The following is a 25,789-nucleotide window of genomic DNA, read 5'->3' on the forward strand; positions in this document are numbered from 1 at the left end:
ACAGAATTTCAGAATTTAAAGTGATCGGGATGAGGAATAAGAATGTTTGCAAAATTTATAACAAATCATAATGAACAAGGATGATGACGTGGCAGCCACAACATAAGAACACAGGAGTGTGGGCTCAAGAAAGCAGAACAAAATAGGAAAAAATGTGTACTATTTTATTATATGTAGATTCTACACAGATGTGAACTTATTAAATTGAATTGAATTGAATTGAATTTATTTATTCAGCATAAAAACAACAGAGAAAGACATTGATGAACAATCATGACAGACACAGAGAAAAAAACATAACTTTGGAATACATAAAGCTGAAGGGAAGCAGTCAACGAGGAATTAGGTTTCCTTAAAATCTGGCCGACCCTGAAAATCAATTTAAAAAAATGCATTGGTGGTACATTTTTCATATTTGTAAAAAAAAAATAAAAATGAGATGAAAAACAAATATACCGTTGCAAGAACAAAACATAAATCAATACAGCATTATACACAATACACTATATTTACATTACGAACGCAATACGAACAAAGTGAGTTACAATCATTAGATAGAATACATGTATAAATGCCAACCGAGCATGTCAAAAACTTAGGAATGATAATTTTGTATAAAATTCTCCTTAAGATTACGTTTGAATACATTAAAAGAGGTACTTTACGATTATCATCTGGTATTGAATTCCATATAAGCGGACCTTGATAAAACACAGATTTCTGAAATAACAATGTTCTTACTTTTGGCATGTAAAAATTCTCAGCGTTTCTGGTATAATATGAATGAATATTGCAATTCAAGGTGAAATAATGCATCAGAGAATCAGGTAAAAGCTTTCTATGCCATAAAAACATAAGATTTCCTAAAATATACTTGTGTCTGTCATAAAACTTTAAAATCTTTTGGGAATTAAAAGTTGGTGAAGTGTGAGCTAAATAAGTTGAATGGTTAATAACCCTTATTGCACGTTTTTGTAGTTTAAAAAGTCTGTCTATGTATATATTTGCAGCACTACCCCAAACAGAAAGACCATATTAAAAAAAAGGGCGCAATAATTGCATCATATATCGTTTTAAGAACAGCAGTGGGTAAAAAGTTAAGTCGAAAAAGTATCCCAATATTTTTTTGACATTTTGTTGCATATATTAAAATATTTATGTGATCTTTCCAAGTCAATTTATTATCAATTGTGATTCCTAAAAATTGCAAAGACACTTCATGCTTAATTTCAGATCCTGCTAATATCCTTGACATCAACATTTCTATTGGTGAATATCATAAAATGTGTTTTACTTGTTTTTACTGATAATTTATTCATATATAACCATTCAGAAATTATACTTAGCTCATTACTGACTATCATTTGCAATGTTTGGGGGTCATTATGAGATATAAAAATACTGGTGTCATCAGCAAACAATATCTAAAAATCTCAGACGCATTACATAAGTCATTCACACACAAAAAAAAAAGATATTGTAATGGATCAGTCATTGCACGGACGGATCCAGAATTCCGTATTAAGTCGCCTTCACAAAATCAAAGGGGGGGGGGGGTGCGCAAGATACCACCCCATTTTTTCTTTAAATTTCTTTTGTTTTAGCAAAAAATAAAGAGGGGCGCCCGCCCGGTGCGCACCCCCCCCCCCCCCCTCCTCGTGTTCCGCCACTGCATTGCTATACATAGGCCCTACATTTCTCTAATAGTGTGCCTCCTATCTCCTCATCCTCAGTGTAATTAGTTTTTGATTTTCAGAGTATATTATGTACTGGATTATCTGCTCAAGGACCTAACTATATTCCACAAAATATATATACACGGAGTTGACAATGTAATATGTACTAAATGATTCGAAATTATGAAAAACACATGAACTTCCCCTTTGACGCATGTAGTATGCATATCCGGACATATTAATTCTCCTCCTTCACCCATGAAAGTGGTCATGCATTTGCGTTTTAATCTGACAGTCTGTTTTTGTGGCAGGTCACTTGAGTATAAACATTTTGTGTTGATATAGACCCGTTATGTATAATCAGGTTTTATGCATGCCCCCCCCCCCATACACACACACACACACACACACACACACACACACACAATGCTACCCTTGTAAAGACCGCAAAATTTGCCGGAGACTTGCCCTATATACCTATAGCAACAACTAAGTGAATTTCTGCCTATGAATGGGAAGTAGAGGAGAGCAGGTGAATGAAAATAACTATGCTTCGTTACTATATAGGCTGTATACATAGTCCTTAGATATTCGACATTTCAGAGACGATCTCTTTATAAGCAACTATTCGGTCTAATTTTGTCCATCTAACTATCTAACCTGCTTCAGTTGGTTGATAATTTTCGTCGATTTCCTCTTCGAGGACAAGCCTCCCGTCATCTCCCAGCATGCTTGTTCTCGATCTTTATACGATCACCTGATCTGGAAAAAAAGAGAGAGCATACCATGGATTTCATCATGGGAGTTTACGTGTAATAAGCTGCAGTGTGCGACGCGTTTTCACAGATATAATGTGCAAGGTCTGTCTAAACATGATAATAATGATAATAATAATAATCATAATAATAATAATAAAAATGATAATAATAATAATAATAATAATAATAATAATAATATGACTGCCATATAGCATCATTCCAATGTCAGATTCAGTCACAGAAACCACTAAGTGGCTTATCTAATTTGGTACATTTTATTCCTCAGAACAAAAACCGTAGCTTTCATTGGAGTTTTAGCCTCATTCAGTTATCATCTGGACACTCTTTACCGATACAGAATTATTAAAAGCCTCTACAAAACTCACAAATAACAAAATGTACAGCTGATGGCGCATTTTGTAAGAGTGTCAATAAAATCAACGTTTATGTCTCATTGTGGCCTGTTTCTGTTTTATTTTCTGATTTTGGGCAGATCTCATGAAATTAACCAAAGTTTCATTTTGTCTTTCTCTGACGTAATATAGGGTGCGCATTGCAACTTCACCTTGATATGCATGCGGATTGAGTGAATGCAGCAGTATCAGTAGAACGTGCACAACAGTATAAAAGTTTGACTAAAAAGCAGACACTTCGTCCAAAAGTTATGAATTTTAAAAGTTTCTGTCACTTTTGGATGAGAATGCTAAACTGCAGTTTCTGAAGTCACGTGCGTATTACAAGGAAAATATAAAGAGAATCCCACAAAGTTATCATGAGTTGTGCCACTTTTTAATGATTAGGGTCGATATCCTCTCACACTATTCATCTTCACACTTGTCATTACGCATCGAAATTGATACCCATGCAACAAGTAATCTATAGGGCCTAAACAACAAGAAACAAAATGATGAAACAAACCATCAATCAGACAATTAAAGAAAATCCATCACAGTTTAGTTTCCCAATGAATAGGGCGTATCACGTTCTGAAACAAGCGACGAACAATAAAATTGACATTCTTACAAACCCAGAACTTTATGTCAAGCTTCCGCAATGGACTCAAATCCGGCACGGCAAAATGATGGGTATGATCACTATAGGATGGGTCCTATAGGCCTGGGCTACTTTTGAGGCCACTGTGACTTGAAGGGGAGACAATAACAGATAAGGATTTTAACCCCCGCCCTTTGTGTGTAACGTGTTTCATGCACTATATGTTTTAAAATCTATACTGAAGGTCCGGGACGAAGGTTATTCTCCCGGGTTATCGATGATGACATTGAAATGAAGAAATTATGTGTGTATGTGTGTGTGTGTGTGTGTGTGTGTGTGTGTGTGTGTGTTTTAATCGTCTATAATCTTCTTTAAACATAAAAGCAGTCCCTTGTTTATTTATTACTTTTTTTTGTGGGGTAGTTATTCCAGTGGGAAAATTAGTACGTGTCCGGTGAGAAATGAGTTTGCTAATTTGAAACTAGTAATACACAATATTAGAGAGTTTGTAATGTATTACACAACTGTTACATGTACAATGTATTCGTCGGGGTGAGGTGAGTCGTTATTCCGAAGGTTCGTTATTCCAACTGGCACACAAATTCCCATTACCTTAATTGGTTTGAAAATGAAATAGAGTCCGTCAATCCGAACATTAATCATTTGTGGCGTTATTCCTGACAAGCTTCATTATTCTGAAGTCCGTAGCGAGAATGAAATAAGGTATATTAATTCACTGAAAATGTTTCGCTGGGCGGAAGATGCCATAGCGAATATGATTTTGAAAACAATAAGGCCTAACAGAGTCGAACGAACGAACCTTCGGAATAGGCCTATAACGAGAAGAAACTTAAACCATAATGAATGCGACAATGATCCTGATGAAAGTGATTAGTGTAAATTGTCATCGTCACCATCGCAGTTTTCATAATTGTCGTCGTAGTCTTCACCATCAGAAGATTTTGATCGACATCATATTGACTGAAACGTTCCTTATCATGTTCACTTCGTTATTTTGGTTGTGTGTGTGTGTGTGTGTGTGTGTGTGTGTGTGCGTGCGTGTGTGTGTGCGTGTGTTTGGGGTGTATGTGTGTGGTGGTTGTGGATGTATGTGTTTGGGGTTGTGGTGGGGGTGTGGGATATGTTTGAGTGCATCGGGGTTGGTGGGGATGGGGTTTTGATTTTCAATGAAGTGATTTCATTCTAGTTTTGTATGACGTATTTTTGTTGCTTTTTTATGTATATACCCTTGTATATAAATACCCTTATATACTCGATTTATGATCGAGTTGTTTATGTTGAAGAGAGATGATTGGCAGTATAAGTATACCATAGTCAAAGATATTTTTTTTTAAACATGTCAATACTTTCTCGTGAAGAAATGGTCAGTGGGATTGATTTATAATCGAGTTGTTATATTGAAGGGAGATGATTGGCAGTATAAGTTAGTAATGGATTTGTCTTTTGAATGGCATTTGTGCCGTTTTTATGTTCATGTTGCACCCAGAATGGGTTGATTTATGAATGATTTGAATGAAATCAATAAAATATTGTAAGGTAGTTTTATGTAGGGTTGATAGGTTATAACACCAGTAAGGGGTTTGTATGTAAGTTTGATAAATGTTGTAACACTGTATGTTTGTATATTGTTACAATATCATTGAAAAAAAGTGTGTGTGTGTGTGTGTGTGTGTGTGTGTGTGTGTGTGTGTGTGTGTGTGTGTGTGTGTGTGTGTTTTCCCCCCGTGCTTCCGATTTAAAGATACCATAGGATACACGAGCAAGCGTAGTCTGCTGCATGCAGCTGTGCGTCCTTGTTGGATGAAAACTTCCTATCCTATTCCTATGAAACGTGTGGTGCATGTATGTAGCTAGCAGCATCGCGGGCAGTTCATAAGCCGGTAGCAAATAAGACGTTAGACAGAAAGATCCGTCTGTCCGGAGGACTCTTTTGTATTTTGCCATTAACGCTGTCGGAGGGGATCCGTGAAGCCAGACGCAGTCTCCGCGGAACATTCCCCGACGGACAGATACAGACCGATCTTTCGGTCAAATAAGACGTGTACTGAATGCATCATACTCCACATAGCAAGAACTTCCACCACCTGGCCTGGACCTTGCCTTGTTGACCACTACCAGGCCAGAGCCGAGTCAGGGGATTGGCACTGGTGCACTGGTGGTAATGGCAGTTCATCGATTGACATGGTGAAATCCGTACAACGATAAGCAGACGAGACGTACAACTGTATTAAACTACACACACGCAGCCACGACAGCGGCTGTGCGAAGCACAGCGGTCTGGTCAGGCTACTAAGTACTAGACTAGTACAACTGTAAACTACTGTAACTGTAAGTACAGTAAGTGTATTAACTCACTCATGAACTGTTTCTGTTCAGTCCGGGAAACCCACTCATGAGGACCGCTCCCGCGTACGAGGACTGCCTCGCCTCATGAGTGTGTTTTAATGGGCGCTCTGCATCGGTTGATTAAAACTCGATTTTTGAAAAAAAAACAAACAAAAAAACAGATAGGATTTTTTCTTCTTTTCATCATGGATAGTGGACATGACTTGTGTGTGTAACAAAAAATCACCGTGCAAAGTTGCGACAATTTATACGTCAGATGTGAGATGAATAGAAGTGAATAGGGGGCCTCATACATGAGGCGTTCCCCCCGGGCCTCATGAGGCATGGGGGCGGTCCTCATGAGGCGGGGCAGTCCTCGTACGCGGGAGCGGTCCTCGTACGCGGGACACCTACGGGAGCGGTCCTCATGAGCGGGTTTCCCGGACTGTGTTACACTGGTCTGTTGATTGTGTCTGAAAGAAACGAAGTCTGTTAAGTGCACAATTGCCTAAACGTTATCGTTTAAATAGTAGGGCGTACGTAGGGTGGTTACAGCACAGTGCCCCGTGCGCCCCCGCGCCGGGTTTAATATTGCTAGGAGTAGTGTTGTGTTATGACTACACGCGTAAATTTTTATCAACCACTGTAGCTGTAATTTCCTGTAGGTAGACCTAATGTATTGTAAATTAAGGATTTGTACTAGAGTAACTGCGTCAGTAAGCGGCCGTGCAGCCATTCGCGGCAGGTACAACATACACGGTAATATACCGCTAAACACTGCATTCCACTGTTACATGCACACTACACATATACTAACACACTAGCAATCAACAAAAACCAACCGATAAAATGGGCACGATCTCTGACGAAAGTGAAATTTTCTCACCTAAATGACAACGTATCGCATCCAAAATGAAATTTTCGGTACTGCTTAACATAACAGTTAAGAAGAAATGGTCCAAGAAACTTGATTTTTTTGTCGTTTTCTCGATGTTCATGGATTTTGAAAACATATCCTCACGTAAAATAGAACTTTCGCGAGCCGATGTGGGCCGCCATTTTTTTCGGAAAGTGGATGTTACCATCGAAAAAAAATGAGAAAAACACGAGAAAGACATCAACAACACCGCCAGAATTGCGATCTTGTTTGCGGCCAATGCATGTGCGCCCGCTATTTTCACGTGCTTTCGCAATGGGAATTGGCGCTTACGCAATGTTCGCGAGACATGTGAAGGCGTTCAGCTACAGATCGCGGAGCACGCGCATATTGCATAGGGATTGTACATCGTGCCGCAAGTAGCAATACTACGTCGCATATCGCCCTTATCGGCGAAAATTGTGCCGGGTTTTGCCCTGGTAAATTATGAAAACTTCGTTGGTCAATGGTAAATTTCTTTTATGAAAACAATTGCGTTAATGAATAATCTTGTCTATGATATATGAAAGGGTTGAAAATAATTTGCCTGATTTGTTTACAAGTTGGAAAAACCCTTAACAATGCTTAAACTGCCGCAAACGGGATATTTTACTCTATATAAAAATACTGTGAGTTAGATACAGATAGTTCATATAGGTGAATGATGTGTGTTAAATGTAATTGGGAGTACAACTAAATTAATTTACTGAACAAATTAAAAAAATATATTGTGCTGATTACCAGGGTCCCCTAAAGTTATGATTACAAGTGTGATTGACAAATATTTCACATTTTCTCATTTGTGGCGAGGGTTCAAAATACTGTCAAGAAAATTTTAAGTCAAGTTGAATAAAGTGTGTTCTCAGAGGGACTGTACAGTACTGGTTGAGGTGAGGATTCAGGTTTATAACATTTTTACTAGGCCTAGGTGAGATAATGAGAAACCTCATAAAATATGAAAGAGCATGTAATTTCAAGAAGGATTCAATGTTTATTTGATGAAAATTGGCCTTGAGATGGCTGAGATATCCAAAAAAGCAATCCTAATAAAATGCAACAGGCCACAACTTTCATGAGGATCTCTTTGTTTTACCTTGTTTTTAGATATCTCAGTCATTTCAAAACCTAGTTTCATCAAATAAACTTTTGATTCCCCTTGGATTTGTATGCTCTATCACATTTCATAGAGTGGTTTCTAAATATCTTGCAAAATCCTCACCTCAACCAGTACTATACAGTCCCTTTAATTTAAGGTTCCAAAACCATGCTTTCCATTTGTTGATTCAGTTAATGACTATAATGAATGTATCTGAATTGAATAAAACATCTGCAGATCACTGAAGACATGCATGGGCAAAGCATGTAAAGCATAGGTGAAAAGAAAGATAAGGGCATTTCCACGAAAACTGAAACTTAAATCTGCAATAATTTGAGAAATATATGATCTACAGGGATTCATGGGAGCATACCTAGTTGTCCTTTTGTTTCCCCCTCTTTTCAGATTAGGCCAAGTGTGTTGCTGAGATCTGTCAATGGCAAAGAGTAAATTTGAATATGTTCGTCAGTTTGAGACCCAGGACCGATGTCTACCAAACTGTTGGATTGTTGTCAGGATTGATGGGAAGAATTTCCACAAGTAAGTTCTAATTAAGCTGATAATCATGTTGTATTTTGATGATTCCATTTGCAGACAGTTTGCAGCAACCAGGTTGACCAATCAGCATTTTAGCTCAAGGAGGCAGATTTACCAAGATTCTAATTCTTGTGAAATCTTGTGATATATACTGCATGTACAAGATGATAAAATTTTCAGTAAGTTTCTCCGATGGACAGTTATTGTGCAGATATCTGCATGTTACAATGTACATGTATCCCCATATCCCAATAGAAACATATATTCACAATTGACCACACAGTCGACCACACGTTTCTACTGCATATGTGACCCTGCACCTCAAAACAAACAAAAAGTCGCCAGACATGAATTTTTAGTTAAGACCATATTCTGAAAGAACAGACTTTAAGCTTTAAAATGATGTATAACTCAAATCAAATGGACTATCCTAACCTATCTAAATATTGGAAAGAAAGCACAAACTCAGGAAAAGTGTGAACTGAGAAAAGAGGCTCTGAAGTACAGTGTCTATTCAAGCGCTTAATCTTTACCAAACCTTGCTGGCTGTGCGATGAATGGGACAAAAAACAGGAAGTAAACCACCAGAGTAACAACAATGAAGGGATTATCAGATTAATCTGAAATTAAGCATGCCTCATTAACACATTCTGTCCATAATTAACGCCAACTTTCAAAGCAGTAGTGCTATCCTTACAAAAGTTATTAGAGTTGAAAATGAAGAGTGTGGACAAGGTTTTTCAGAAATGAAAAAGGGATTCTAAAGACACACCTAATCACACTATTCTACCAAAAATGTTCGAGATAAACTGCTAAAAAAAAAACACTTTCCTGCCCGTTTTATGATACCAAATTTTAGCATAATGTAAAAAAAGACCTGCTCTTTCAGAAAAGATGAAAATGTCAAGTTCGGCTAGGTTGACCCATTTCACTTATTTTCAGTCCTAACGCAAAATCAGTGTGTGCGACTTTATGTTCGTTTTGAGGTGCACGGTCACATATGTTTAATCTGCAAGTTTGAAAGTTAATAACCCTACTGGACCAGTTACATGGCATATATTCTGTACATAATTCTTATGTGTCAGCACAAAACAAGCAGAAGGGATGACATATGTGGTTGAATTGTTGTGGGTACATATTTCCTAGATTTACAATTGTATCGAGGGATGCTAGTTGGTTTGTGTTTGTAACCAGCAACGTTTACCCACACTGATCTTTTGCAGTCTCTTGTATCTTCAATATTCCTCTTTATCTCTGCGTGGATAAATGTTTATTTCTCTCAATTTGAAGCAAAACCTCAATTGGGTCTATTTGCACTCCCCAAAATAAAGATTTCATGGAACACCTTTTCCCTCACCCTTGTAAGTTGATGTTTACAAGGACATAATCCTTAAAACCTGTCTAAATTTGTATCTACTCGTTGTGTCAAGTTTTATTCGTTGATATGATAATTTTCTTTGGAAATAAGTGTGATTAATGTGAAGACTCTTTTAAGAAGAGGGAAAAGGCTGTTGCAAGAGATTTGATCCATATTGATCGCCCTGCTTGACTTACCACTTGCAGTTATTCGTTCTTGGCAGCAGTTGGACTACGCTGTAATTTCTCCAGCTTTGAGACGGGCAGTTTGAAAGTGTCTGATCAGTTATGCTATCATTATGTCTAGAGCTCTCTCTCTAACACTTGTATTCGATTTGATCACATGCATGTATTGTTTAACCATTGCTCATGTTTTCGTTTTGATGTTTTGTGCATATTTGTTGTGTACTCTTGATCCTTGCCATAAAGCACATGCGGCTCTTTATATGTGTTCTTTTTACAGATTCTCTGATGTCCATGGCTTCAAGAAGCCGAATGACCGTAGTGGACTCCAGCTGATGTCTAAGGCAGCGTCCAGTGTAATGACCGAATTTAAGGACATTATTCTGGCCTATGGACAGAGTGATGAATACAGCTTTGTCCTCAAGAAGGACACAACTCAATATGGAAGAAGAGCAAGGTAAATCTGCAGTTACACAAAATTAATCAAATTATGATGATACAATACAATAGTAATTACATAAATTTGTATAATGATCAACTTGTTTCATAGTGCTTTACATCATACCATCATCTATAGCCAAGTTAGGAGTATTGCTCCATTCATTGTCCCCGCCGAACGAGTTCGAGCAGGGGACTATGAAACGGGCTCCGTACGTGTGTGTGTCCGTGTGTCCGTCCGTCCGTCTGTGCGTCCGTGTGTGATCAAAATGTTCAATTTGCTACTTCTCTGTCATTTATGAGCCAATTTTGATTCTGTTTGCTTTATATGATAGCACTACATGGGAGCTTTGAAACTTCTACACAGAATTTCAGTTGTGACCTTTGACCTTGACCTTTGACCTATATTGTACATTTTGCTTCAAAATGCTACTCCTTCGCCATTTCTAACCCGATTTCGATTCCGTTTGCTTTATGTGATGGCACTAGGTGAGGGCTTCAAAACTTCTACACAGAATTTTGACCTTTGACCTTTGACCTTGATTTTTGACCTATATTGTACATTTTGCTACAAAATGCTACTCCTTCGCCATTTCTTACCCGATTTCAATTCCGTTTGCTTTATGTGATGGCACTAGGTGAGGGCTTCAAAACTTCTACACAGAATTTTGACCTTTGACTTCTTTGATCTTTGACCTTGATTTTTGACCTATATTGTACATTTTGCTTCAAAATGCTACTCCTTCGCCATTTCTAACCCGATTTCGATTCCGTTTGCTTTATGTGATGGCACTAGGTGAGGGCTTCAAAACTTCTACACAGAATTTTGACCTTTGACTTCTTTGACCTTTGACCTTGATTTTTGACCTATATTGTACATTGGCTACAAAATGCTACTCCTTCGCCATTTCTAACCCGATTTCGATTCCATTTGCTTTATGTGATGGCACTAGTAGGTGAGGGCTTCAAAACTTCTACACAGAATTTTGACCTTTGACTTCTTTGACCTTTGACCTTGATTTTTGACCTATATTGTACATTGGCTACAAAATGCTACTCCTTCGCCATTTCTAACCCGATTTCGATTCCGTTTGCTTTATGTGATGGCACTAGGTGAGGGCTTCAAAACTTCTACACAGAATTTTGACCTTTGACTTCTTTGACCTTTGACCTTGATTTTTGACCTATATTGTACATTTTGCCACTAAATGCTACTTCCGGCGGGGACATATGTTACGCACCGCGTAATTTCTACTTTTCCTTGTTAACAGATGAATTTTTACAAATATAGGCCTAAATGCAAATACTTGTAGTTTGAAGTTGCAAGATATTTTTGCAGTTCATGTGAAACTTTGTAATGTCATTTGATATGTTTTCAGAAATAAAGCACATAATAGCTATTAGTATGCTGGCACCCTTCATACCTTTATCCAGTTTCTGTGTATCCACTAGTAATTGTTTGTCTTTGTGTTACTCTTTGCATGAAATTCTGGAAAAAATAAATGTGGTGCTTTTTCACCTGAAATTTACCTCTGCTTCAATACATAATATCAAATTTTATGGCAACTTCAGTCAAAATCAATCGTACTTCATGAAGATGATAAAATTGATGTTACTTCATGCTAGATGCCTGATGATTACTCTATCATTGAAGACTTTTCTTATCTTTTTCTTATCTTCACTGTGTTCATCAGCAAATTGGCCACCACTATTTCGTCCCTCTTTGCCGCCTCCTTTGTCTTCTCCTGGCCCACGGTCTTCCCCGACAAGACTCTCCACTACCCACCTGCCTTTGATGGCAGGTGTGTCCTCTATCCCTCAGACAAGAACCTCAGAGATTACCTGAGCTGGAGACAAGCAGACTGTAAGTGTTATCGATGAAATGCCAAGTGTCAAAGATGGCACACCAGGATCGGACACAAGATAGAGCAAGATATTTTCTAGACATTATTATTATTATTGTTTTGTTTTTTTTATTCCAAATTCTTACATGGTGATTTTTTTTTGTGTGTGTGTGTGAAATTTAGATATAAACACTTGTATGGTGGAACCAAAGAAGTGAAAAACCTTGTAATGCACTCCCATTATAATGAATGTGGTTTAAATGATAAAATTCGTGTTACAATGAAGTTAAAATTCAGGTCCTACGATTATCATCTATAAATCGTTACATACTTTATTGTTCAGCTATTACAAAATTTTGATATAACAAAGAAAAAAACTGACTGTCCCAAGTACTTTGCTTTAAGGGGAGTCATCTGTACAGTGAACTTGTTTATCATAGATCATGTTAAAATGCTTGTGTATTCATTGCTGGGGTAGGTTGGTTTTTTTCCCCATTATCTCAACCTACAAATGATTAGTAACACAAATATTTGGGGCCTGTGGCTCTCATTGTTCTCGTATCTTTACAATTCATACAACTGATCCAATCATCAGCATATTTATCTTGAAATAATACAAAATGATCTGGTCACAAGAGCCTATTCATGTGTCTGCAACAATGCATGCCATGCTTTACAGTGGATGAAAGTCAGATAAACTGTTGATGGCAGTGTTGTTTTCTTTTTCCAATCCATGCTCAGGTCACATCAATAATTTGTACAACACTTGCTTCTGGACTCTAGTTCAGGAAGGGAACTGCTCACCAAAGGAGGCTGAGGAAAAACTGAGGGTAATATTCTATTTATGTTAGACTTATGTGGGCATCTATATGTCTATTTGTCACCACATACTGTATACGCCATATATTTAATGAATCTGAATTTTCGCGAATCGGGACTTCCAACGATTTCGCGAGTGGTTAAATTCGCGATCGTGAAGTACTGTATTGAACATGTGCGTCACATTCATATCAGGATCAGAGTCCTTATTTTTGCGTGTCTTTAATTTCGCGAATAACACCTGACTCGCGAAATTCGCAAAAATAAAAGCCTCGCGCATGCAGTAGTTGTCCAACTGTCAATGTAGATATGATAAATCCAAATGTCTTCATATTCATTTCTATTCCTGTTTGCATATGTCAGTGCAGCCTCAAACCCAAAAAGGGCCAGCATTGTAATTGCAGCAGATGTGTATCTAGAAAATTACCTAAATGTTAAGATGATGAATTAAGAGTTGATCAATACTCCATTACTAAGAATTTTTGTTTGGTTTTACTGGTAAACCCACTAGCTATACAGTGCACTCCCGAAATAACAAACACGGTTATAATGAAGTTCCGGTTACAACAAAGTAACAATTTAGGTCGCAACAATATCCGCTCTATGCTTTTCTATTGTTTATTTGTTTGGTTATGACAAAATTTCGATATAAGGAAAGAAAACTGCCGGTCCTGAGGACCTCATTATAAGGGGAGTCCACTGTATTAGGCAAAGTTTTAAATGTTCTATGTTGTAAAAGCAATGTTGGTATCAAGAGACCATTGTACTTTGCACAAGAGAATAATGGACCCACAACTGCATCAACTGTGCTCCCATGTTGACAGGGTACTGTGGCTGGGGAGAAGAATGAACTGCTCTTCTCTCAATTTGGCATCAACTACAACAACATTCCAGAACTATTCCGCAAAGGAACCACTCTTATTTGGACCACGGTGAGTACAGAACTCTCTCTAGATCGATGATTTGCTGTGAGGATGTGTCGAAAGGTGGGAAATACCCGTTTTCTGTGTGAGGTTGATAAGAATGAAGGATCATTCTGTTGACTGCAGAATAGCAAACACATGAGGGTGTTGAGTACAATGCTAATGATTCCCAAGCTGTACTGTTTCATCTCTTGTAGGGTCTCAGATATTCGTTGTTTGCATGGCAAGTTGGTACAATGATGTAGTTATTGTTCTTCCATGTTTACACGGAATAGTGACATCTGTGTCCGTACAGTATTGTACTCTTCCTTTTACATTTCCTTTTAGACTTGCTTAGTACTCTGTGGTTGACAGCAAACTTGACTGTAGTGAAATGTTATCTCTTGGGTATAATTGGCATTGATTGTAGTGTAGAAAAACGGAAATGGAAGATTATGTCTCGTTATTATCAAGGACGGATGGATGAAGCACATGAATGTTTTGTTCAGTTACTTTGAATGTTTTCACTTCTTTGAATGCCTGAGTGTGGTGGTAATGTCTGTCTTATCAATGTTATTTGTAAACAAATTGTTAAAAACTAGTCTTGATGGTGTTTTTTGTATAATGTATAACACAATTATTTGATAACTAAGTGATATAATTTTACAAGATTTCTTTCTTTCTCTATTCAAGATTTGATGAAATCTTCTGAACTCTTTCTTTTAGGTGGAAGAAGAAGAGACATGTGGTCGGGGTACAGAACATGAGAGGACGGTAACGAGGAAAAGAAGGAAAATTGAGGAGCACAATGGTGACATCATCGGAGACGACTTTTGGAGCATCCATCCGGAACTGCTTGGTGAGAACAGATAGCGCTTGAGTCTGAACTCCACTGCGGAAATAGAACGTAGATTTTGTGACTATGGACACTGGAAGAGTGTTGAAAAAAGTGATTAGCAAAGAAAATGAGAAACATGAAGCATCATATAAAGGCATCAGAGCTGCACTGGAAGTTTAGTCCTGTTGTCATCAGCGACCAATCTTCATGATCAGGAGCATTCCATGGAAGACAGAATGCTGTGGAGGAATCAAGAGCATTGAAGAGCTTGAAGCAGACAGGAATTTACATAGAGAGGGCCAATAGAGGGCAGTGTTTAGGAAAATGTGTTGTTGACAACAGACTTTTGAGAGAGTGATGCATTTGTTCATGTTCTATTAAATAAAACCTTATAAAAAATAAGTATCATGTTGTGAACAGCACACATTCTGTCCCTTTGATGTTGCTGATACAATGTATTACTGAAAGAACATGATTCTCTCTAAAAATTTACCTCACTGGCTTCAAAGGGGAGTAAATCATGTAATGTTCAATGATGTCAGTCACAGTTGCAATATATGCATCGGTGGATTATTATTGGATGTGAATAGGAGGTTGCATTACACATGGTATATGGTTATAGAATTACAGGGTAATGTACCTGCTATCAGAATCAAGGATTAAAGACTGAAGCCAATCATGAAATTTGTCTTCTTGTTGTTTTTTTTGTAGTAACTCACAATGTGTGCTCATCTAACTGCTTTTTGGCACTTCAGTGATTACAATTTGTCAATCTTAAATTAAGTTTGGTAGTCACGGTCAAATTCTGAAATGTTTGCGCTATGAGTGATGACCTTGATATTTTTTTTTTCCTCCAGAATTTTTCTTATTTAGTACACAGATAGAGTGTGATAGGAATATCATGGAGTATCTACAGGCTAATAATCACATAAACAGTTACGCAAATAATAAACTTGAGGATTACAAGACTACGTATGAAAAGCTTTAAACTGATTTGCAATAGCTGTCATGGAACTACTTGGTTCCATACACATCACCCATTGTTTGTTTGACAATAATGGTGAACATGTGCATTTCCAAAATTCTGGCTCTGGTAAGAAATGCATGTGTAGAGATGTGCAACTCAGACTTTGGCAAATATGTTAATGTCCCTTGTAATTCATTCGCTAATTTAATGTGGCTGCTCTAGAGCATGTATGCCATAATTGGTTTAAAAATCAGAATGCCATGTCACAGAACTATCAAGAAGATTGCAATCATTTCTATAGTTTAAAGGTCCTGTTTAACTTCGGGAGCAGTGATTTAAATTTTTTTTCAAGGTATCACTTTTGGTGCATATGTGTTGGTCAGTTGTATCACAAAACATCCTACCATATTAAATTTTTGCAGTAAAGTCTAAAATATAAGTATATATCACTATTTTTCTCATTAAACCATAACTGTAGACGTTTTAATCTGAAAACATTTTTGTCCCCGCCGAACGAGTTCGAGCAGGGGACTATGAAACGGGCTCCGTACGTGTGTGTGTCCGTGTGTCCGTGTGTCCGTGTGTCCGTCTGTCCGTCTGTCCGTCTGTCCGTGCGTCCGTGTGTGATCAAAATGTTCAAAATGCTACTCCTTCGCCATTTCTAACCCGATTTTGATTCTGTTTGCTTTATATGATAGCACTACATGGGAGCTTTGAAACTTCTATACAGAATTTCAGTTGTGACCTTTGACCTTGACCTTTGACCTATATTGCACATTTTGCTTCAAAATGCTACTCCTTCGCCATTTCTAACCCAATTTTGATTCTGTTTGCTTTATATGATGGCACTAGGTGAGGGCTTCAAAACTTCTACACAGAATTTTGACCTTTGACTTCTTTGACCTTTGACCTTGATTTTTGACCTATATTGTACATTGCCTACAAAATGCTACTCCTTCGCCATTTCTAACCCGATTTCGATTCCGTTTGCTTTATGTGATGGCACTAGGTGAGGGCTTCAAAACTTCTACACAGAATTTTGACCTTTGACTTCTTTGACCTTTGACCTTGATTTTTGACCTATATTTTACATTTTGCTACAAAATGCTACTCCTTCGCCATTTGTTACCCGATTTCAATTCCGTTTGCTTTAAGTGATGGCACTAAGTGAGGGCTTCAAAATTTCTACACAGAATTTTGACCTTTGACTTCTTTGACCTTTGACCTTGATTTTTGACCTGTATTGTACATTTTGCTACCAAATGCTACTCCTTCGCCATTTCTAACCCGATTTCGATTCCGTTTGCTTTATGTGATGGCACTAGGTGAGGGCTTCAAAACTTCTACACAGAATTTTGACCTTTGACTTCTTTGACCTTTGACCTTGATTTTTTTTACCTATATTGTACATTGGCTACAAAATGCTACTCCTTCGCCATTTCTAACCCGATTTCGATTCCGTTTGCTTTATGTGATGGCACTAGGTGAGGGCTTCAAAACTTCTACATAGAATTTTGACCCTTGACTTCTTTCACCTTTGACCTTGATCTTTTTACCTATATTGTACATTTTGCTACTAAATGCTACTTCCGGCGGGGACATATTTTACGCACCGCGTAATTTCTACTTTTCCTTGTTATTATAACTATTGTTCACAGTTTGTATATTTAACAATACTTGACATCGACTATACTGGTTCAAATTTTTACATTGGTTGTTTCTATCCCTAACTCGCATTTGAGAACTATTTTGAAGCACTAATGCTGGGTTTTTGTTTCATCTGCAAATGGTAAATTATGCCTTTAATTGACAGATCATAGATGTAATTTGTCGTAAGTCTTTATAACGGGTTACACGTAAACGTGGATGGCATGGGGTTGCATTTAAACAGCCATGAGTAAACTGTCAGCTGAAGTACTAGTATTAAAATGAAGGTCATTTTTTTTTCTTTAGCAAATTACAATTGAGTTTTAATAAGGCTAATGAAGCATGCTTTGAATTGATTTATTATTTCATATGATAGGAAATTTTCCTTGATCATAGTTCATTAGGGATTGAACAATACTTTATTTTCTAGGATTATGTTCCCAGTGATCTGAGCTCTCCGCAGTACTCATGAAATTATAATCATGGTGATTTTTCCATGCTTCCATTAAAAAGCAGTTAGTTTTTTAAAGTTATTTAGATTTCATTGCAAGTTATGACATAACATTAAATTGATGTGGACCTAATAAATACATTCATATGGAATTTTGAAGACTTCTTCAATGTTGATTTGCTACTGAGAGTATACATGTGTATACATTCACTTTCTCTGGACCAATTTTGCCCATTTTCTTAATACTTTTTTGTGGTTCTCGCGTATGATTACTATTGATCATATTTGTGAGAACATTTGAATGAATTAAAAATGCAGGATTTAATGCTCAAAGTGACCAAGTTGTTGCCTCAGCTCATCCTTGAAGTGGTTGTTACTTTCTGTATTAAGATGTAACTTGCTGTAAATTCATGCAGTGGATGTTTACTGCAGTTATTTATAGATGAGATGTCTTGAAATAGTGATACCAGGAGGAGGAGGAGGAGAAAAGGAAGAAGAAGGAGGAGGAGAAGAGAGAGAAGAAGAAGAAAAAGAAAAGAAAGACAGAAAGAAGAAGAAGGTGATGATGATGCAAATGAAGATAAAAATGATGGTGATGATGGTGATGATGGTGATGATGGTGATGATGATGATGCAGGTGAAGATAAAGATGAAGATGATGATGAAGATGAAGAAGATGAAGAATGTAATAACAGTGACAGCATAAAGCACTCAGAATAAGAATAGGCGTGAACTTAGACACTTTCTGTAATGTATTTATCTACCTTCTTGGGACATGATTATGTGTAAGTTTTACTGTGTGTGTCTTTGTGTGATGCGCGTTGTGTATGCAAAAACTAGCAAGAGATATTTGGAATATGATGGCAGGGTGTGAAATGCAAAGGTTGATGCAGATTTTAGCAACTCAGTTCTAGTCAAGAATCATCTTGATTTTTTCATAGACCTACTTTTGTCACACCAGGGGCGGATGTAGCTTTTTATAAAGGGGTGGGGGGGGGGGGGGGGGAGGGGGTGGGAGGGGGGTGTCCCCCCTCCCACAGTAGGGAAAATTTTTGAAAATCTGTGTGTGACAATGGCGTTTTCTTGCATCTAAAACACCACTATTTTTGGTATAGAGGTCATTGCCGTGTGCAATACATAAATAGAAAAAAAATAAAATTACAAGTTAAAAAAAAAATAAGATTAAAAAAAAAATGGTCCCCTGATTTTTTTTTTTTTTTTTTTGGGGGGGGGGGGTTGCAACCCCCCAACCCCCCCCCCCCCCCGATCCGCTTCTGCACACTGATACGTTGTACTAACCAGTCTCCATTAGAATGTACTCTCCTTTATTTCATATCATATACATACCTTTACACTGATAGGTTGTACTAACCAATCTACGCTGTGATGTACCAGTCATGCAGGTACCCAGTTTTTACCAGATTACTGTAGTGATGTTATTTTTAACACACCGAACTTTTAATGTACAAATCAAAGTTCCTGTGAGTAGACCAGAACCATCAACATTTTTTGTAAGGGATCCTCTTTTAAAGGGATGGTACAGTTTTGGTTGAGATGGGTCTTCATGGTTCCAACGTTTCTTGATGGTGATTTTTGTTTTGTTTTGAGATAGTTAGAAACCTCTTGCAAAATATGGATAGAGCATATAATTCTAAGAGAAATGACGATTGTTTTGAAATGGCTGAGATATCCAAAACAAAGCAATCCTAATGAAAAATGAGTCACAGAGACACACTTTTTATTAGGGTCTCTTTGTTTTACATTGTTTTTGTGGTATTGTATTATTGTGGTATTCTAATGTTTAAATTGCAGTATGTGTATGATTTGTTTTCAAGGGTGCATTCTATTTTATCAAGCCTCTGGCTTTCTCTGAACTGTACCTGCTACATTTTGTAAACATTTTATATCCAATATTATACATATATATCCAATATTATATATATATATATATATATATATATATATATATATATATATATATATATATCTGTATATATATTATATCACACAACAAGTGATGATTTTCTGATTGCTTATGCTATTCCCATTTATAACAATGGTACAGATAATATCTACTAGTATTCGATTTATTACACAGGCCTAAGTGTGTGTATATTTAGGGAATGCAGCGATGCGTTTAATATCGGAACATAAAAGCAAAGTTTGAGGAAAATTACGTTCAAAAGTTATGATTAAATGTTTTGGTACAGCCATCACTGGATGAGAAGACCACCACACTGTAGATGTCATGTATGGAAAACATTATAATGAAAATATTTTTTAAATTCAATATACGTGTATTTTTGTTTTGCTAGCATGATGAAAGAGTGATTGACGATATCTTGCAGAAAGCAGGGGAATAGGCCTATAATATTACCCTTGACATATCGGGCGTTAGTTGTGTTTCACATCTTGTTTTGAGTATGCTCGAAGTATCGTTCTGTTGATGTTCTTTCTGTTACTAGGTGTCAGAGTACTTGGACCAGAGTCTGAAGGGATGCCTTGAATATTTTCTAAAAAGTACCCAAAGTTTTGTACTTGTACTAGTTTCATACATCTTGGACATAGTAAATGACATCCAACTTTCAGACTTTGTAGACGTGTGTAACAGCAGTATTTAAATCGTGATTCAGCCACTATGTGCGCTACTCATACACATTGTGAACTAACACATCACTGAAAACGACTGGGTCCTCCGCGCGTCACTTTATACGTTTTATATTATGTTGTTCGTTCTAGCGACGATCGACGACGAGCTATCCGAGACGACAGCTTCACCAAAAACTGTCGACTGCGACTGCGACTGAGGAGCCGAAATCAAGTGCGGTATCTAAAGTAAACGACCTGTACTACGACACGACGGGAATCTATAACTTGAAGGTTGTCATCTTTCTAGGGCACATCAAAGAATTTTGATTTTTTGATAGTGTTGTTCCTGGGGATGTGCTTCGCCTCCTTATAATTAGAAGCTATTCAGTTTGGCTGCAGTCTCTCGCGCTGCTACGGACGCGGTACCCAAATCACACGAGAAGCTAGCCCTATCAACCCGCTGGATCACTCGCTGGTTCCGCTCCTCGCCCGCGCCCATACCCCTCCGTAGCCGTATTGACCTGTTTGCTCAACATCCGTATCGGGGACTTCAGAGATCCTGCGAGCTAGTCAGTACAACGCTAGACTACTGATAGTAGAGCAGATAAGCCCTCAAAATCACGTGAATTGTGCAAAATTTGACTAAAGCATGAAACTTTCACCAGTGTTAGTACATACCATAAGATTTATTTTAAGATCGGGAGGTAAGTCTGATTTGACCTCTGATGACCTCCAGAGGTCAATGTACTTTAGATATCAGAAAATCGATGTTTTTAGACATTTGCGAATGATATATGTGGTTATGTTGCACTAAACATGCATTTATACCACAGAGAAATCATTTCCAGATTCAACAGAGCACTGACAGGTTTTTACCTTTGACCTCTGATGACCTCCAGAGGTCAATTAACTTTAAATATCAAAATATCGATGTTTTTAGACATTTGTGAATGATATATGTGGTTATGATTCACTAAACATGCATCTATACTTCAGGGAAACCATTTTCTGATTCCACAGAGCATTGACAGGTGTTAACCTTTGACCTCTGATGACCTTTGGAGGTCAATGACCTCAAAATATTATATTGATCTGTGATGTCATTGGTTAATGGTAACCATTGTTAAGATGTACAAAACAATGAAATTGTCTTCATATTCTAAAGAGCAGACAGGTTTCTACCTTTGACCTCTGATGGCCTTGAGAGGTCAATGACCTCAGAATATCAGAATATTGAAGTATGACATCATTGGTGAAAGGTCAAACATGGTAAAGATGTACAAAACAAGCATATCTGTGTACAATGACATCGTCTTCATATTCCAAGGCACACAGACGAGTTTCTGCCTTTGACCTCTGATGATCTCGAGAGGTCAATGACCTCAAAGTTTCAGAATAGTTTGGCATCATCAATGGTAAACATGATGATGTTCTAGAGAGCACTCGTAGGCCCTGCTTATTAACGAGCCATTACCGTTCACCTATGAAAATCACACAAGGTCAAATACCTCGAATGAAATGTGAGGATGTTAATATTGATATTGCGATTGTTAATAGTTAATAATTGTTTATAATGTAGGGCTTTACAAACCATGCATTTCTGTTACCAAAAAAGTGGCTACTCATCCCGCAGAACTTTTCAGGTAATTATCTAAGTCGGGTATGTGCACAGAGCAAGGGGTGTCGATTTGTTTTCACGTGGGGGTGGGGGGGAGAACTTGGAAAATATGTAAAAGCATAAGTTCATGGTGCAAAGGAATGAAGCGGAGGGGGAGGGGGAGGATGTGGGTGGGGGATTGCATTTTTGCAGGTTTAGACCTGAAATCAGTGATTCAGTGTAGCTCTTGTTTAATGTGTGCGTCATCACTTATACGGAAGTTGATGGGGTGTGGGCGCATCTCACCTACCCTCCTCCCAAAGACGAAGTTTTTTTTTTTTTTTTTTTAAGAATCTGATGCATACGTTTTGGGGAATATTTAGAAAAGTATGGATCACTAAGGTGTACCAAGTCTATATGGATGGGAACCCAGCAAGAGCAGCGTTGGCGAGGGTAGGGTATTCCACTCCCATTCAAGAGAGCTCTTGTATTTTGAGAAATGAGATTCAACGACCTGGCACACAGGCACTTTTGAAGGAATACCTCGAAATTTGTATCAAAAAGGTGTAGTAAGTCAGCCATCTATGGAGGGAGACCAATCGACAGAAGGATGTGGGTGGAGGTATCCCCCTCCCACATTATGGAGCTTTTGCATTCTTTAGTTTGCAATTCAATGATCTCGTGCCACTCTTGGTTGAACTACCATTTTGAAAAAAAAAAAGTCCATACCCAAATGTGTAGCCATAATCAATGCATGGAGGAGAGGTTGATACAGCGAGAGGAGGGTATGAAAGGGGCTGTCCCCCAATCCTTCCCATGCAAGGGAGCCTTTGCAGTAAGAATAGAAATGTAAAAAAAATCTAGTATACACATTTATGATGGAATATTTGGGAAATTATCAGTAAAAGGAGTGTACCAAATCTAAGGGTAGAAACCGAGGAGGGATTGTTAATTGAAAGATACACTACCCCCTCCAATAAGAGGGATTTTCTTTAATATGTCGGAACTGAAATTAAAGATCTAGTACATACTTTGTGATGATATAGAACAAAATGGGACAAAAGCACTGAGCGTATATGGAAGGGGACATAACGAAAGATAGTGTGGGGGAGGGGGCATGCAAAGGAGATTCTGCCTTTTAATCTGGTGCATACTATAGCTGAAATGTTCAGTGACAATTCATTTTCTGTCAAAAAAGTGAAGAAAAAAAAATCTCCATCTCAGGAAATACTTGGAGGCAAAGTTTTATGTCCCCACCATTCCCCCTCCCATATTTTCTCGGGAGGCGGGGCAGATGCCTCTTGCCCTCCAAAATGAACAATCGTGCATATATAGGAAAGCCTTTTCATCTTTGGAATTCAAATAAAAATATCTCTTAAAAACATTTTTCATAGAATAAGGGAAATTATCATTCCCCAAAGTATGTTATATCTGTGGAAGGAACCAAGCAGGGGGAAGGAGTCTATCGAAAGGAGATATCCCCTCTCACAGAAGGGAGATTTTGCATTTCAGAATTAAATTTTAACAATCCGATGCACACTTAAAGTGAAAAACTTGGGCAGTTTTCTGTCTAAAAAGCAAAAACAAAAAACAACAACAAAAACTAACAACAACAAAACATAGTCCACATCTCAGAATTTAATGGGGTGGGGGTCAATTATCCCTGCCACCACCCCACCCCTCCTCCAAACTGATGCCCCGGTATGTGCATGTGTTTTATTCCACTTGTTGAAAAGAAGAGAGAGTTTTAAGAAACAATATTGTTCAGTGGTCGCTATCCCAGTCAAGTAAATTGTTTATAAATAAGGTGATTTCCTTCACCTGTATACCTTAAGATGATGTAGGCCTGGTATTTGCCTTGCACGTTATTACATCTATTTCTTTTTTAGTATTCTCGTTTATATTTTGATGTGAAAGTTGTTTACATTGCCACGATTTTATTTGTACATAGAAAAAATAATCCAAGACTGAAAATGAAACTGATACAATATTTGATGTTGACATGATGCACATATTGTGTATTTCTATAGCAATAAAAGTGAGCAATTCAAAAGGCGTGTACTCATTTCACATGAACATTAGCGATGATCCTCTGACCTCTGGAGGATATTGAAAGATATATGCATCAAAATGTAAGAATATTGATGTCTGGTCTCATTGGTTTGTAATGGCCAGCTGCTTATGAAATAATAATTATATTAAAAAATGCATTTTGTGTTTGTGTGTGTGTGTGTGTGTGTGTGTGTCCAAAATTGTATGCAGAGTATTCCACACACAGTTCAATTTGACTTCCATCTAGGACAATGAGCGGTTACTTTTTTCTCAACTACACTGTAATATCAAAATCTATTGAAAAAACACGGTGGCGGCTGGGTCTAACACATTATCATTCCTTTTCGTTGGAGATCCATGCGGAATAGTCAAAACAAACATAAAAAACTGATATCTCAGACCTAATTGTTATAACAAAGCATCATATCCTCATATACCCAACCCAACCCTCTATGCCCAGACAATGTAAACCACCCCATGGACTTACTTGGAGCTTTAGAATATCCTTTGTCAACAGAGAGAGACATCCAAACCTTTGCAGTGCCGACTAAGATCTGCCATGGAACTGATTGGTATTGGCTCTGCATCATTGACAGCAGATCTCGCTTCCTATTCTCCTTCTTCTTCTTCTTCTTCTTCTTCTTCTTCTTCTTCTTCATTATACTGTGTAATCTTGTAATATTCTGCCATGGAGCCTTTTCTTCATTGGTTAAAGAAGGTATCCAAAGAGCTCTATGAAGCAAAAAACAACAAACAAATGCAAAAACAAAAAGACAGACATATGTATCCTTAATAACAGAGCTGAATATTGAGTATCTATCTCCTGAAGTGTTTCAAAGAGATACAAGAGACAGTGGCCGAGAGTAGCCGCCACCTTTTTTCGGAGTATGCCTACTTTGTGTTCTTGCAAATGATGCCTGACATTTTTGGTCATTTGCACTTTTTGAAGAATGGAGCAATAGAGCCACAACTTCCTGCGAAGTGGATATTGTGGGGTTCTTGATGCAGAACATCATCGCTGAATTTACCTGTACTGTACTTTCTTACAGGGATTGCCATTGTAGTTTTGTTTTGTTTTGCTATGTTTTGTTTTTCAAGTGTGGCTGTAACACTGCTTGTTTTGCATATGATGGTCATTGCAGATGAAGAGTGCATATCTTCTCTGGATCGTTCCAAACTTCATGATGTTTCACCTGGGTGAATGGATCCCAGATGATGCATGCATATTCCAGGACAGTCCTGAGCGGCATGGAGTAGCAAAACACCTGAACTTTATGATACTCGTATCTTCGTCTGGAGAGAGTCTTTGGTTGAAGTATAACCTTTTTAAGCTGCTGTGGCGATTTGATTCCAGCTGAGCCTCCTACTGGAACTCCAAAATATTTTGCACAATCCGCTTTCTCCATTGTTTGCCATGAATGCTTATCTATTCCCTGGGTAGGTCTCGGATTGCAATAGCTAATTGCAATACACAGGATTGCTTCATGTGGAATGCATGTTGGGCCTCACAGTATGTCGAAGTTTTCAAGATGGTCCATGATGTCGCAGCTGTGGACTGTATACTCCAGGACCATGAGTCATTCATCGCAGTCATACTGTAACAACCCACCAGCTTTACACTGGCCAATACAGGCCCACCAGCTGGAAACTATGCAAATATTGCCCATGAGCTTGACACTTAGGCAAACCAGTCCCATAATGAGTCCGACAAATGGGGGGAAAGATCTATGAGACTTACACTGAATAGATTAAACACTCTGTACATCAGTCTCGTGGGCCTTATT

At 37.9% G+C, this 25,789-nt stretch overlaps 1 protein-coding gene across 1 annotated transcript; it reads left to right on the forward strand.

The window, feature by feature from the left end:
* Positions 1 to 8,152: 8,152 nt before the first annotated feature.
* Positions 8,153 to 14,977, forward strand: LOC139727763 (probable tRNA(His) guanylyltransferase). Its single transcript, XM_071638741.1, has 6 exons — positions 8,153 to 8,325; positions 10,142 to 10,318; positions 11,994 to 12,163; positions 12,885 to 12,973; positions 13,787 to 13,894; positions 14,591 to 14,977. Exons 1-6 carry the CDS (start codon positions 8,222 to 8,224, stop codon positions 14,735 to 14,737), a joined length of 795 nt encoding a protein of 264 aa, XP_071494842.1. The 5' UTR covers positions 8,153 to 8,221; the 3' UTR covers positions 14,738 to 14,977.
* Positions 14,978 to 25,789: the final 10,812 nt, after the last annotated feature.

Source organism: Diadema antillarum, unplaced genomic scaffold, assembly GCF_040938485.1.
Source record: "Diadema antillarum isolate AM-2024a unplaced genomic scaffold, OU_Dant_1.0 seq00000150_RagTag, whole genome shotgun sequence".
NCBI lineage: Eukaryota > Metazoa > Echinodermata > Echinoidea > Diadematoida > Diadematidae > Diadema > Diadema antillarum.